The sequence below is a fragment of the Conger conger genome, chromosome 10 (assembly GCF_963514075.1).
Source record: "Conger conger chromosome 10, fConCon1.1, whole genome shotgun sequence".
NCBI lineage: Eukaryota > Metazoa > Chordata > Actinopteri > Anguilliformes > Congridae > Conger > Conger conger.
The window spans coordinates 22,019,164-22,035,198 of NC_083769.1; the positions used below are offsets into that span (position 1 = coordinate 22,019,164).

The 16,035-nt window shown below is 45.4% G+C and overlaps 1 protein-coding gene across 4 annotated transcripts; it reads right to left on the reverse strand.

The window, feature by feature from the left end:
- Positions 1-1,840: 1,840 nt before the first annotated feature.
- pou6f1 (POU class 6 homeobox 1) lies at positions 1,841-14,161 on the reverse strand. 4 transcript variants are annotated; one of them, XM_061258641.1, is made up of 11 exons: positions 14,041-14,161; positions 12,125-12,220; positions 10,333-10,519; positions 9,362-9,495; positions 6,890-7,112; positions 5,370-5,593; positions 4,778-4,906; positions 3,956-4,186; positions 3,237-3,372; positions 2,672-2,840; positions 1,841-2,186 (listed from the first exon to the last, which is right to left on the reverse strand). In XM_061258641.1, the coding sequence occupies exons 2-11, from the start codon at positions 12,176-12,178 to the stop codon at positions 1,841-1,843; spliced, it is 1,833 nt and encodes a 610-aa protein (XP_061114625.1). In that variant the 5' UTR covers positions 12,179-12,220; positions 14,041-14,161. The 4 variants fall into 4 exon arrangements, with proteins under 4 accessions (XP_061114625.1, XP_061114624.1, XP_061114626.1 ...); XM_061258640.1 differs by having other exon boundaries at positions 13,833-14,146; XM_061258642.1 differs by lacking the exon at positions 14,041-14,161 and adding an exon at positions 13,651-13,678.
- Positions 14,162-16,035: the final 1,874 nt, after the last annotated feature.

The following is a 16,035-nucleotide window of genomic DNA, read 5'->3' on the forward strand; positions in this document are numbered from 1 at the left end:
TGCACAAAATAAAAATAAAAAAAACCATAAAACAACTCAATTTCATAAGCAGTTCAGGGTCAGAAAATATTAAATTAAAAAGCTTATCGCCCATTTGTCTATCACACATTCTTAGCACCCTTCACTAGCTCAGCAGCCCAGCTAAACACCGACTACTATAAACCGAGAGTATTCTCAATTAAATGATTCTTAAGAGCAGCTTCTCTCCTTAGCCTGATTAAACAGGAACCTAAAATGAAATGGTTTTTTTTCCCTTATTTGTTTTCTTCAAGATATCTTTAACAGTATTTAAGTATATACCAGCTTCTATAAATATCTTTATAGAAGCTTTGCAAGTATTGCTGTCACCAGTGACAGTGACTGTACTAATATACTCGGGGGGGACGACAGCCCTTTAAAGTAGGCTATGGGTGCTTTAAAGCATCTATTTCATATATAAAATCATTTCATCTGTTCTATATAAACCCATATACTGCCACCAGTACTGGTCTCTCAAGTGCTATACACACACACACATACACATATACATAAACCATTTCACTGTGATTTAGGTACCAGTCCATTCACGTGCTGCCTACAGGGACAGGACACATGGTCTCATGCCAGGCACCCTTCTATGTTCACAGATATGGGACATAATATTGGCCGTTCCGTACCCTTGGGCGGTTGCCTCCTCCGTGTCGTGACCGACCCTGCGCCAAACGTGTACCCAGCCCCCTTCCCACCCACCCCCATGCCACAAAAGCCACCTGCTTTATAGGCGCAACAAAAATAAATACAAGAAATTCCTTGCAGTTGGGTAAAACTGACCAAAGGATGCCTAGTTGGTTTTGTTTTTCGACACCCACAGGTTTGCCTCTCGACTGACTGAAATAAATGGACGTATGATGGAAGAGGGCATGTCAGGTCATGACCTTTTTTTCCCCACCATGACTGACACCGTTTCTGGTGCTGGCCAAGCGACCAATGGCATGGTTTCTGCAAACAGGCCTGTCCCCCATGGCTGAGCATTGTCCTTATGCCCCACTCAGCAGCTGCACCATACTTCTCCTCACACTGCAAGCACCAAGACTCGGTCATTGCTGGTTAGAAAAGCCATCGTGATCGCTGATCCCCGTTTAACATCGCAGATCAGCACTACTGATTATAATTATGAAATGATCGTTATAAAATGTCAGGTAATTGTAACAAGGTAAATAAAAGCATGCTTCAGTCCAATTCAATTAACTTCTCAAAAGTCAAATCACCAGCCTGACATAACATAGTGAAATTGTTATCGGAAAAGGTTAAAATACAAAACGTATGCAGGAGATTCTCGACAACCGTACGGGGAAGGAGAGGTCCCAATTTCTATTTCATTTTCGGCCTTTCTTTACACATGCTCCCCCATGATTTACCCCAGCGGTGAAATGTGAAAACAAGGGCGCTCTGTAGCAAAATTGTCTTCCTATACAAGAATTTGGATCCTACTGGTATGTCATATAACTCTCAGGCTGAGAAGATTCCCACTTAAAAACATTCTCCTCAGAAACCGACTGGCTTGACAAGATGGTCACTATAAAACCCTCACCCTTCCCCACCCCCAAAAAATGTCCCTTTGTGAAAAAGTGGAACCCGATAATGTATCAGGGCTGGGAAGAGCAGTCCTCGTCTGTACAAACGCACGTCTGTCTGTCCTCTTTTCACCAGCACCTCCCAGTAAATCTCACCTCCTCACTAAAAACCCATCGACCTCTCGCTGAGACTACATTACCGTTCCATCGGAGCACCAGTCGCCTTCCTCACCCCCTATCCCACCCCACTTGCCCCCACCCCAACCCCCCCCCCCGACCCCACCCCGTCACTGAATCTGAAAGACGTTGATCTTGCTGGTGTTCTTCAAGGTCTGCCGCCGGTTGCAGAACCAGACGCGGACCACCTCGCGGTCGTAGTTGAGCTCCTTGGCGATCTCGGTGATCTCCTGGCCCGTGGGGAGGGCGTTCTTCTCAAAGTAGGTGTTGAGCACCTCGATGGCCTGCGGGGTGAAGCTGGTGCGCCGCTTGCGCTTCTTGGAGGGCTCCCCGCCCACGAACTCCATCAGGTTCTGCTGCCCCTTCTGGTTCCACAGCTCCGCCTCCGCCAGCCACTTCTCCAGCACGGGCTTCAGCTTCTGCGCGCTCTTGGGCGTGATGTCCAGCTTCTCAAACCTGCGGGAAGGAAACAACACCCAGCGCTGAACCCGGCTGCTCCTGAGGGAGACCGATCTGTTCACTCCAACCATAATCGCAACCCCTTAATTGAAACAAGTTGTCAACTGTTCTTCAGTAGATCATGTCCATTATGGACCATTTACCCTCATAATGATACACTATCACTGAATCAATTATTTTGTCTTCCATAAAAATTTTAAAAAATGAGCGCTTTGACTGTACTTTAAACAACCCTAGGACAGCTGAATAAACATATATATGGTCACAGAATACCTTTCTGCTTGTCTGTTCCCCTTCAGTTAGATATGGACCCTTTGCAGAAATTTTAAATTTTAAAACCCCACATATGAAAATGTATACAAGTCAAGTTTTGCATTTAGTTTCCCCTGTGAAGTGTACTGCATTTAGGAGACAGCAAGGCAGTCAGACTCTACCTCCTTGTTGCAGTACCTCCTCCCAGGGGATGGTAGAGCAGAGCTCACCTGCAGATGGCAGACTGGCTGTAGGCAGGCCCCTCTGTAGCAGTGAGCGCCTGTCCCACTTGCGTCTGCGTGAGCCCCAGGGAGAGGCGGCGGATCTTGAAGTTCTTGGCAAACTCACGGATTTCCTCCAGATTAATGCCCTCCTCCTCTGCAACTCCCGGCTGGGGCTCTGAGGGTGTGGTTAGCAAAAGAGACCCGTCTCAATCCCGGGAACATGGAGAACGCGTCTGCACTGTGTGCCACTGTCTCTCAGAACCCTGGCATTGGCTGGGGGTTTATAGGTAGCTCCAGTTAAAACAATGACATGTGGCATTTTTAGTTTACAGTTTTTTGTGTGTATTTACAGTATCAAGGGAGCCAATAATTCTGGAGCTGACTGTATGACTATATGTACAGTATGTCACGGTACGTCAATGTTTGAAAAAATGGTTGATTGATCAATTACGTAGATTTTATTTGATAATCAACAGAATTTGATAACAAGAAACTGGAAATCTTATTTCCATTGCTGTCCTTATGGTTAACGGTCGTCAATGGCGTTAAAAGACACTGTGGGCCCACTCACTGCTGACGAGCTGGCCCACAGTGGGGGAGTCCACACAGGCGATGGGGACGGGGGCGGAGAGGGAGGTGACTGTCTTCACCACAGAGGGCTGGGGGGCGATGACCACGGGAGGCTGTGACACCGTCACCACTGGGCCCTGCAGCAGAGATCACAGCACATTCAGCAGGGCTCCTGCACGCAACCCTGAGCGTATCTCAGTGTTGGGTTGGGAAGCGTATCTCAGTGTTGGGTTGGGGAGCGTACGTCAGTGTTGGGTTGGGGAGCGTATCTCAGTGTTGGGTTGGGGAGCGCATCTCAGTGTTGGGTTGGGGAGCGCATCTCAGTGTTGGGCTGGGGAGCGTACGTCAGTGTTGGGTTGGGGAGCGTACGTCAGTGTTGGGTTGGGGAGCGTACACAGTGTTGGGTTGGGGAGCGTATCTCAGTGTTGGGTGGGGAGTGTACCTGTGTACTGGGCTTAGTGAGCGTCAGCGGTGCGGAGGTCTTGGGGAGCGTATCTCAGTGTTGGGTTGGGGAGCGTACACAGTGTTGGGTTGGGGAGCGTATCTCAGTGTTGGGTTGGGGAGTGTACCTGTGTACTGGGCTTAGTGAGCGTCAGCGGTGCGGAGGTCTTGGGGAGCATATCTCAGTGTTGGGTTGGGGAGCGTACACAGTGTTGGGTTGGGGAGCGTATCTCAGTGTTGGGTTGGGGAGCGTGCACAGTGCTGGGTTGGGGAGTGTACCTGTGTACTGGGCTTAGTGAGCGTCAGTGGTGCGGAGGTCTTGGGGAGCACGGCGGCGGACGTGGTGGTGGGGGCCGGGCCGTTTCCGATGGTGGCGATGATCTGGCCCTGGGCGTTCACCACCAGCTGGGGAGACACCGTCTGCACCTGCAGGCTCTGCGAGGGGAGGGCGGGGGCAGCTCCGCCCGCCAGGGAGGCCGGGTTCAGGAGGAAGGGGAGCGTCCCAATTACCTGCAACATTCGCCAAAGAGGGACGAGCTTAGGTTTTTTTATCCGCAGGGATGGTTTCATCATAACTACAGCAGACTGAGACTGACATTGGGCTGAACGGTGTCACCTGGATTCAGGGTTTTACGCAAATTTGGTTACCTCAATTTAGTTGAACGAACAGTGAACTGAACGTACACGCTTCCCATTAATTTCCCTTATCCTTTTTCCTTGTTACAGTCTAACCTAAACCGGGTCATAACACGTCTTAAACAATACGTGTTATGATTTGGGTATAACAAAACAGAGGTGGTGACACAAGAAATGTGCAACATTCTTCAATAAACTTGAGCTCTTAAACCTATGGCTTACGTGCATTCTCGAGTGCCTCCAGATAAGCATGTCATTATTTTTATTTCCAAGGACCCAGTAATAGGCAATTTTCACTTGCAGTTGAGAAATCACAGTCATATTCCTCTGTAGTAAACCGCGTTGTTCGCTGAGCTCGGGTTCAATTTGTGTCACACCGCTTCCTCCACTTCCACCCACCCAGGGCCTTGCCCATCAGCCCACCCAGAGACCCGGTCCGAAACCGGCCTGCGTATCAGCTCTCACCTGCCCCTGCGCGTTGGTGATGATCTGGCTGGTGAGGCCCGCCATGCCGGAGATGGGGCTGGTGATGATGGGCGTGGTGGTCAGGGAGCTGATGAACTGGGGCTGAGCCCCTAGAGACGCTGCGCTGATCTGGGGGAGGAGGGGGACTGATATGTGACACAGGCAAAATTGACACGATATTTTAACTCAATCCACAAAATGAGAGGGATACATAATTTCTTATTTGCACGTGTAATATTTTGAACGTATTTACATTTAAGCACTAAGCAGACACATTGGGACTGCTTAGTGCTTAAACAGCTCACAGCTGTTTGACAAAACATTTTTACAGCTTGATATTTTACTGAAGCCATTAGAGTTGTGTACTTCACTAATAGGTACAACAGCAATGCCCAACCTGGGACTTAAAGCTGCATACTGAGTTACAGGCCCAATTGCTGCCCTGGTGTAGTAAATGATTATGTATATTTGTCTGACACGCTATTTGTTTCTATAATATTTCCACCCTTTTTGTTCTGTTAACACATCAAATGTGGGGGCATGGGGGGGTGGAATTTATGAAGAACGTTTATACTCGGGAAAACACACTTACGATGGCGGGGTTGATGGAGAGCCCCGCCGTATGGGGTGCTGCCATGGACATGACCGCCTCGGAGGTCCGGGGGATTGTGGCAGCCACAGAGGTGGTCACCACCTGCGCCAGAGCCGGGCCGGTCTGGGCCTGGGCCTGGTGCTGCAGGGGCAAGCCCGAGGACTGCAGGATGGCCTGGGTCGCTGCGTGCATCTGGGGCTGCACCGTGTTCAGCACCGTGGCGGCTGGGGAACGCACAACCAACACTCAATCCCATAATCCCCCTGGCTAATGCAAACACAACCTCTGTACGAGTATGTCTGTTACATCTGCCGGCAAGGAATAAACCCGAGTGTGTAGTGTCATTTCTACCTGTTTAAATACGAACAAACCAAATTCAGAATCCTAACAGCACCAAGTGCTGGGATTGTCTCTGTTTTACCTGTCTGAGGGCAGTAAGGATGTACACTCAAGTAAAGGTATGACATCTATCACAGTACATTTACTGTGAGTTTACTGCATATACCAAGCTCATAGGGACTAACATTTAAAAAATGTTCTGTCTATTTTCAATGAAATAAGACTTTTTACTAATAAGACATGTCACAAAGTAGTTCCCTACATTATAATTACAGTCTTTACACTTCACTTTTAGACTATTTTATCCACTAATTCCTCAGGAGAAAATTTTTTACCTATCTATCACTGCGCTCTCTCTTCTAAGCAGCAGTCAGACCCAGTCACAGGGCAAAACATTTAACAATCAACACGCCTTCTTGTTGAATGAAGGAGTTAGTCACATGGGCAAATTTCCTCCACTTAGCTCCAGGTTTCTCGGGCTTCGCCTGGTCTCTTTAATATTTTTTGGGAAAATTGTCTCTCTATACTTTTTAAACAAAATTAAATTAAAATAAAATTAAGTGCTAATAAATGAACCGTGGTTCACCCTTTTTGATAGGAGTTGGCTGCTGTTCTCCATCGACTCAAAGTTACATCTCAATGGGACTAAAAGCCCCTGAAGCCAATTTAGGGATTTACCATGTGAAAGGACATGCCAGATGGGACCCTATTAAGTGTCACTCTATCTACGTGCACCTTGCAGCACAAAATCCCTCGGAATCGATACACGCCTTCGGGAGTGCCGGGGACAGCGCAACAGGAGCCCGCAGAGTTTTTGGAAAGGTTGCAGCTTGTTCTTAGAGCCTGAGGGTCTCTCTGCGCCTTAGTGCTGAGCCTTAAAGGCAGGACAGAACTGCAGAGTAGAGCAGGTGCTCTACATTCTTTTTTATCCTCCATTTTAGGGGACCAAAAGTAATTGGACAGTTGGCTTCTCAGCCTTTTCTGATTAGTCAGGTGCATTCAATCGCTTCCTTAGTGCAGGTATACAACAGAGTTCAGTATCAAGTTCTAGGCTTTTGATTGCCTAAAGGTATAAAACATGTAGACATAGATATGGAAATAGGTGTATAATTAGCATTTACTTTACAGAAAAACCTTGTGAGGGCACGAGCGATGTGGAGGGAAAGTGCCGGAAGCCTTACTTTGCAGTCCGAGGGGAAGTTTGAGGACGCCTCCTGCCGGGGTGGCGGCTGTGAGCCCAGGCAGGGTGGCCACGGTTGCCGTGGGGATGGTGATGACAGCCAGGCCCCCCTGACCCCCCATGGGCCCCGCCATGCTGAGAGGGATGAGCAGCGGCTGGCCCAGAGATCCAGGCTGGGCCATCACACCCGTCATCAGCGTGGCCAAGCTGTCCTGGGTCAGCATCTGGGGGAGGAGTCACAGGGGCTGAGGTCACACAGAGTTTCCATAATACATGGTCACACAGGCGGAGAGCCACAGAGGAGCAGAATAACACAGAATAATACCCCCGCCCCCGGGTGTGTCGAAGTGTCCCTGAGCAAGACACCTAACCCCAGATTGCTCCCGGCAACCTGGTTAGTGCCTTGCTTGGCAGCCTTTCGATGTTAGTGTTTAAGTGTATGCGGGAATGGGTGAATGAATTAATATTGTGCAGGGCTTTTGACTGTAAAACTGTATATAACAACTGCTGCAGTCCATTTACATTATATTGAATTACATTACAGGCAAACCATTTAGTGGCATCACCGATATAATTATAGGCTAACCAGATACTCAACTCCTGTATTCCTTCTGTCCTCTTAGCAACAGGGGATCCACTGAACTTCCAATGCCAGAGTATTGTACATTGTCAATATTTATGGTACAGAGTTTAGAATCTGGTTAGACTATAATATCAGTGGGGTCATCCACCTGATCCAAGCTCCACTCAAACCCATCTGCTTCCCCCAAGACCTGGGCTGTGTCTCAAACCTCACATTCATGTACTTGTACACTCCTGTTTTATGAGCTTAACTCACAAGTGCACCAATAAATCATCTATTTAGAATACAAGAACATACAAATCTGTTAATCTGAGATGTACTTGTACTAGAACGTCATGACTCTTCAGTCCTTAACGGGAAACGCATCTTTTATTTAATTTTTTTTAATTTATTTTTTTACAATTGTCATTTTTACCCATCAATCTACACTCAATAACCCATAATGACAAAGTTAAAACGTTTTTAGAAATCTCTCAGATTTCACTTTGTCATTATGTGTTATTCAACAACACAATAAAGTGTGCAAAAACTGAAGGGGTCTGAATACTTTCTGAAAACCGTGTATCTAGCTACAGAGCTAGCTAACATCCCATTTTTATGTCTGTACTTTCTTGATGTTTCAGTCAAAATTTATGTCATGTTGGCTTAAAATAGTATAAGTATAACCTGAAAAGTTTGGACCAACTGAGTGTCCCTTTTTACGTTTATTTTTTATTTTTTTTAAAGATATTTTTTAGGCCTTTTTCAGCTTTATTGGACAGTATACAGTATAGAGAGACAGGAAGAATGGGAGCGAGAGAGAGGGGAAGACATGCGACAAATGTCAGACGGTCGGATTCGAACCGCCGACGTCGCGGCTCGCAATGAGCATGAGCTCGCAATGAGCAGTGCTTTACAGGCTGCGCCACCGAGACATTTACATTACATTTACATTTTAGTCATTTGGCAGACGCTTTTAATCCAAAGCGACTTACAAGTGCATAGGTTCTACCATAAGTCAGAGCATCACATCCAGAAACTAGCAAAATACACAGGAAATGGTGTTGTAAACATAGTTGTCATGAGAAGTGCATTTTTTTTTTTGGGGGGGGGGGGGGGTTAAACAAGGATAGGGATATCAGAAAGGAGGGGCAGGGGAAATCAGGAGGGAGGACTAAGGTAGAGTTTGAAAAGGTGGGTTTTGAGTCTGCGTCGAAATAGGGGGAGGGATTCTGCTGTTCTGACAGTGGTAGGCAAGTCATTCCACCACTGAGGCACCAGAACGGAAAACAGGCGTGACACCCCGTCCCTTTTTACGTTTAATCAGGTTTGTACAATACTGACCAGAGTTAATCACATTCGCTTCAGATTGTCACATAGCAGCTTTACAAAAATCCTGGGCCTGAATGGATGTACCTTTTCTTTCCTGTACCAAATGTACTGTACTGTGCTTGTTTAATTGGTAAATCACTTGTGACACTGTTGGCTTTGTACAAACCTAAATAAAGGTTTGTACAAAGGTACACAAACTCCTCCCATCCTGCGGCCACCACGCATATCATATAAATATTGTTGCTGGATATTTGTTTTCTATTCTTCTTTGCTTTCAGTTCTGAAATGACTACTGGGAAGCAGACTAGAATTTGCAGGAAGTGCAGGAAAACCTCCGGTGAATCCGGTGTCCTTTCCCAGTTTGAGTTTGGGATGCATTTGATCACATGACCAGCAACTACTGGGGGTGATTTCCGCACTAACTAGTCCACTAGTCGCACTAACTAGTCCACTAACTAGTCCACAAGTCTGCAATTTCAGACACGGCCCTGGAGCGGCTCAGAACCACCCTACACTGGGAGTGCTTTGTCTCCCTGCGGTGGACACGCGGGTATATGAGGTACTGAGGGGTCCACTCACCTGCGGGCAGCCCTGTATGGTGATGGGCACGGCCGTTTGGGGCTGTGCCATGGACACGCTGATGGGACCAGCAGGGGCCACACTCTGGAGCATAGGGGCCTGTGTCTCCACAGCAATGCCTCCATCGCCCAACACTGACGGAGGATGACACCAGCATCAGCACCATAGCTTACACCATGACACACATTCTCAAAGGCTGGCCAGAGCGAGTACATCTCTGACTCTACAAGATAATGAAGCACTTTGCTATGCCTACCATATGTAGTACAGACCAATAGTGGTAATTTAAGGTTTTATGATGCTTTTGAGTTGACACAAAATTAATGTAATGAAAAAATTGACACTTTGTGTGTCACCTTCTTATTGTCTCCCAAATTACTAGCCTTTTATCCATACATATGCAAAATCTGTGAGAAAGATCTCTTTAAGAGCCTGAGGTAAGTGATACACCTGTATGGGAAAGTGCCACCAGAATCATGAGAATCATGAGAAGAAAAAAAAATGGTAGTACATTTTCTTACATTTCATACAGCTACAGAGGGTAAGGCTAACCCCACACAACAGTTTTGTATGCCAGGTTTGTACATTTTGTATAATAATACATTTTATTCCTATACCACTTTCATACCATTGAATCTCACCCCAAAGTTCTTAACATCACAGGTCAGATATACCTGAGAGAGCTGATCAATAGATACAGTGCAGTCCTTAAGTATTGGACAGTGGTACAATTTGGGATATTTTGGCTTTGTACACCAGCACACTGGATTTTAAATGAAATTATGAAAATGAGGTTAAAGTCTGCAATTTAACTTCCTATTCAATGTTTCGTTTCAAGTCCAATGCACTGGGGACAGAGCCAAATGAACAGAAATTGAAACACTGTCAAAATGCTTACAGGCTGCACTGTATCTGGTGGTGAGTTTCACACAGTGAACTGATGTACACTGAGCCATGTATAAAACCCTCACCTACTCCACCGCTGTTACAGGGCTGTGCGGGGGAGTCCTGCACCCCTCCCTCACTGGGCTCCAGGGCGAGGTTTTCCCCCTCCTCACACGCGCCCTCTCGCTTCCCATCAGCCCCGGAGGTAGGCAGTGCCGCGTCCACCTCCACCTCCAGTACACGGATCGTCTCGTGGCCCGACATCACAATCACCTGGATGGGGCGGGAGAGGTGGGAGAGAGCAAATCAGAGATCTTTACCTAGCTCTCTTCTGCTCTCAATTACCGTGTGTGGACTTCATCCTGCGCAGTTTTAGCCATATAGGAGAGAGCACACGCGATAGCTGTGTTTGAACTCACACTCAGCAGAGGAATTCATTTCAGATCAGCAGCCCTGCTGTTGCCACTGACCCCACCAAAAACTCATTTATTAAGAATTACTTTACCCCCGTTTACCCCACTTTTTATTTGAATCTGAATTGGCCAATTGTGTTTGTGCTCACTTTTTCCACCTCCTATTGGTCCATTTTGGAGATTCCCAAAGAAGCACATGCTCTCCGCTGAAAACAATAGATCCCACAGCAGCGTATAAGAAGGACATGCCCCACCCCCCAGCAGTGTCCTGTTACATTAGTTTTAAAAGAAAGCATAATCTCTGAAATGAAAGCAACAATGCTCAACATCCGAGAAGCACCATTTGAGAAAGCACGGTTTCCCTCAGGTGTGCTTTGCCATCTGCGGTGTCATTTCACTCTGCAGTCCAGCAGCTCAGTTACACAGTCACTCTGCAGTCCAGCAGCTCAGCTCCACAGTCACTCTGTAGTCCAGCAGCTGGGCTGCACAGTTACACTGCAGCACACTATCAGAGCTAAGAGTTACTCTTGAATCCAGCAGCCAAACTGTGCAGTCTGAGTACACTTCATGCAACCACCCGACCAAGCGGAGCAGTCTCTTGTTCTGTGCATAGCAAAATTCAGCAACAGAACTTAGCGAGCAAACTTTCTTTACAGACTGCAACGCAACGATTTTCGCTACTCCTGTTATGCATAAGACAGACAGAAGCCCTCCTTCTCTCAACAACTCCACGAAGACGACGGCTTTAGCCCGATGCACCATGAGGCCCAAAAGCAGATATGTTTACACGGCGTTTCAATTTTATTGCAAACCTCATGTCCGCTCACTGGGAGAGCTAGGAATCAACGGGCAAAAGAACAGGAAGAGGAGAGGAGCACAGAGAGCGTGATGTGGGGGCAGCACGGAGAGAGAAAGAATGCAGCGTACCTGGTTGTCTCGGCCAGGCAATTTCAAAGTGCAGGAATCTAACGTCTGAAAAAAGACTTCTGCAGTGAGACAGTGAATGGCTGGGAGGACAGAGAAGCCAAGCACACATTAGCACACAATGGCAAAAAAGAAAAACAACTTTAACAGGAAAAGAATTGTGAATACAATACAACAACAATAACAACAGTATTAGCCAATGAGAAGCTTAAGCAATGCTATCAGAAAACCACCCCCACCAAATCAACATTGCTTTTGCCGGCGGTGAGTACACAAGGCAGTGCGTGCATCGACAGACACAAGACCATGAAAGGTGACGAGCAGAGAAGCTGTCAGTTATTCGCTCTTAAAGAGATGAGCAAGACATTTCAAACGGCTGTGAAGATGGAAGAATGTTAGGGAAACCAGGGAGAGGGGCGACAGACTCTGGACAGCTGTGGTTGGAAATGCGGCGGTGAGACAGAGAAGGAGGCGGGGCTTGAGGTCTGAGGGGAGGTGAGGTTGTCACGGGAGTCGCGGTCGCTGTGTGGCAGACTGGTACCTGTTCATTAACGGTGAGGGGACCTTCGTTAGTAGTGAGCTCCTCTGGGTCCATAGTGCCTAACTCACACCGCCCAGGCGTCACTGTGCCCACATACTGCAAGGAAGAAAAACATCCACAAGCCGGTATTACCCCAAACAGCCCCTGGTCCATCACACTCCATTTGCAAATCCCACATAAATGCCAACTGCCGACATACAGCTGTGTAGCCCTCAGCTACACCCATCGGGGGCCTGTAAAAGTCTGGAGATGCTCTTTTTACCTCAATCGATGTTCTAGATTTGGGATGGTTCTGGGTTTCATTCGGGATTACCAATTAATCCTGTTTAATGATACAGGCTCCAGGTATCGGATGTAGTCAATAAATAAACACACTTCATTTATTTCCATTTGTTAATATTACATTTTTACTTAAGCAAACATTTGGACTGGTCTATTATCAAGATGGCAGCTCACAGATGCAGACGCATCCAAACTCAAATCAATGAAGAATATTTCTTTATTAATCGGACTTGATTACAGCTACTTGAATCATGGGAAGGCAGTGATTATCAGGTCAAAAACAATGAAATGTCTCAAATTAAACGCAGCATTGCCAGAAGTAACGTTATTGTGAAATATTATAATATTGAGCATTTATTTTAACACGAGCTTCATGATCATTCTGTAGTTACAATAGGTGGCCAGCTGCACTGCATGTAGACTACTTCTCAGTTTGATTACTGAAGTCCTGCAGTTCATTGTCTATTTCAATATGCATAAGGTTGCATAACGCATACTACACAATACAGCGGATCATGAATTATGCAGCTAGCTCGCTAGCCGAGTAATATTTAGTGAGAAAAATAACTACATTTAGCTCCTTTTGATAGCACGAGTTTGCCAACAAGAGCACAAATTATAATACGACACTGCTTTCGTTACACGTAAAAGGAATCTCGGGCCACAGGAAATGTAGCCTAGTACAGCACACATAGCTAGCAAGGTAACAAGCGAGCTACCGTTAGCTGACCAGCGTTACCTAATATTTTAAAACACAAGTTAGCTTCCTTGATAGTGACGTTGGCCAGCTGGTGTGAGTTTAAGCATATATTTGGGAAATAAATTACACTGTTTACGTTCGTGTGAGGCCATTTAGCTAGTTACAGTACACTAGCTAGTTAGCTACATTGGTCTCAAGGGAGCTGGCTTGTTAACATTGGTAAATTATATGCAAACGCGACTAGGAGGCGATATTTTTCTATTGATTTTAATGCGGCCTTGAAGGGCCTTCAAAGCGTTCCATTCCATTTTTCTTCCTAGATGTAAATAGTTAGCGAGAACAGGCAGCAAGTTATATATTTTACTGACACATGGAAATGTCCAGATGGACATGCGATGCAGCGCCGCGACTCCCACCCCTCCCACAAAAATATCTGATCAAACCAAACTTTGGCAGATCCTCCCGTCTACCAACCCCCATCCTTGATCCAATAATAACATCTCCCCGCGTACTTTTCGGTACACTCTACTCCGCTTACACATACCGAAACATAATTCAGCCACTGCACCAAGTCTAAGGACAGCGGTTTATGTATTTCCCCACTCTTTATCATAAATATATAAATTATGCTAATTAAGAACATTGCATATTAACCAAAAAACCTCATTTCACCGTCTTGAAATACACAGATCTGTTCAGAAGAAATCACGTTACACAAAAACTTACCGAAAATAAGTCAGTTTTTTTGGGGGGCGAGTCCTCTTTTCAGAAGCTTAGGCACAGTTTGTTTATAAGCCGAATAATTAAAAATTCATCTCACAGCTTGCAGTTAGGCGCTATGACAGCACACAAAAGATGCATTTGCATTGATAAAGAGGGTCGGCAGCACGTACAACCTCCAGCCCTTAATATTTAATGACGGTTCCTCCGTTACCTGAAGCTTGGGTGAACACCAAACACCTTCGTTCACACCGAAACCAAGGCTTTCCGCAGAAAAGTCCCGCAAATTTAATACAAAATTGTCTTTTTGCACTACGTCATGAACATAATTTATGCAAGGCAAGTATTGCATGGAAAAAAACACCGCCACTCGACAGAGGGGGAGCTATGGCCGCCTTAAAGCGAAAGTGTATTATAACATTCCATATTCAGTGGCTACCTCAACTATTATTAAATCAGCAACAAACGTTTTGTCCTATCGTGGTATTGGATTTTTCCGCCAAATAACCGTAATGAAAATATGCCACGTGTATGCATGAAGGGTGAGAACAAGACGCAGTCAGTTAGATCCAAAAGCAGTGCCAAAAAGGAGATGGTGTGCGGGTGTGTGATGGCTAGAAGTGTATGTACGAATATAAATTTCCTGCCTCTGGCAAGTATTAATATTTATTAGAAAAGTCACAGATTGAAATGTGAAACTTTCATCAGTCAGAGCTAGAGTAGCCTATCTATGAAATATTTCACAAAATTTAAACAAGGCCAAGATGCAATGGTGGATGAATACATTTCCCCAAATAAAGGACACAGCCCATGGCAGCCAGTTTAATTTGTTTTTGTTTTGTTTTTTTGCACAAGGAAACCTTCAGTTCTCCACACATTACCTTTTCACACTCACTTTGAACATGGAAGACAGTTCTCAAGAGTCCCGGAAAACCTGGAATTTTCTGATGCAGTCTTCCAGTTCCTGTAGCATGACAGGACAAAACCACAGGTTTGCTGGTCTCCAATTGTTACTCAGCATAATTAAAAATTAATATATAGTTTTCATATAAATAAATATGAATAACAACACTTTTAGTGCTGGCACCTTTGCATGCAATCAAATCTATTCAACAGTAAATGTTGAAAAAAAAAATCTAAGGCAAGTGTTTGACTGGGTACTAGATAGAACAGTGCATGCTCTCCTTATTAATTGAGATGAGGCCAATGCACAAGACATTATATCTGCCAATATACATTTTGATTGGATAGAGGTTACAAAGTTGACACAATTAAAATATATTCTGCAAACACACAAAGTCACACTTGTCTGAACAATGAATCTACATTTTTATCTTCATTTTCTCAGTGAAAAGGAAAAATTTGAAACATTTTCTTTACCATTTTTGGGTTCTTCAAATAGCTTCCCTGTCAGTTGGCAAATTGTATTTGCATGCATAAGCAGCCTATTGCCATGGAGCTCAAAGGGAGAGCCGGGATTCGAGAATACAGCTGAATCTTTAATTAGCTACACATCCAGTGCCAATCTCTGCTCAATGTCTACAGCCTGGCCTGTTTCATGAAGATATCTTTCATAGCTTCAGCTTCAAAAGACAAAGACCTTTCTTCCCATCCACAACCCCTTAACCCAAAAAATGAGATAATACTTTCATTGATCCATAATGTCAATGAAATGCACATCTAGGACATTAATTTCCCAGCATGTGTGGTTGAGAATCTCCAAGTTCCCTTGCCATTAATTGTACTCCTCGCATTCTTGGATTCCAGAAAAATCTAGTTCAGTGCACTCTTGTGGGACTTCATTGGGAACATCTGAAGTGCAGTGCTTTGGCACAGAATAGGAGTGAGAGATGCACTGGTGCCAGGCAGGAGGATCAACCATGAGCCTGAACATTTTCTGATGTTTCCAATAGATGGCAGCAGGGGCACAAATGTGTTACTTCAGATGTGGGAATATTTGACTAATGCAAATTTTGGCATGTGTAGATTCACAAACAAATTACAGCAATTAACTATAAAGCTTGATTGGGTTGTTTATGTTTTTAATTCTGATGCAAATTGTATTGTTATCCTGTTCCATTAGACATAAAATGCAGGAGTTTTCCAACCTGCTAATAATCCACAGTTCTGGACTGGATGCCAGCAGAAAACCCACCTGGCAAAGAAAATGGTGCTAGCGTTTGTGTAAGATTGTGAGTGGGTAAATATA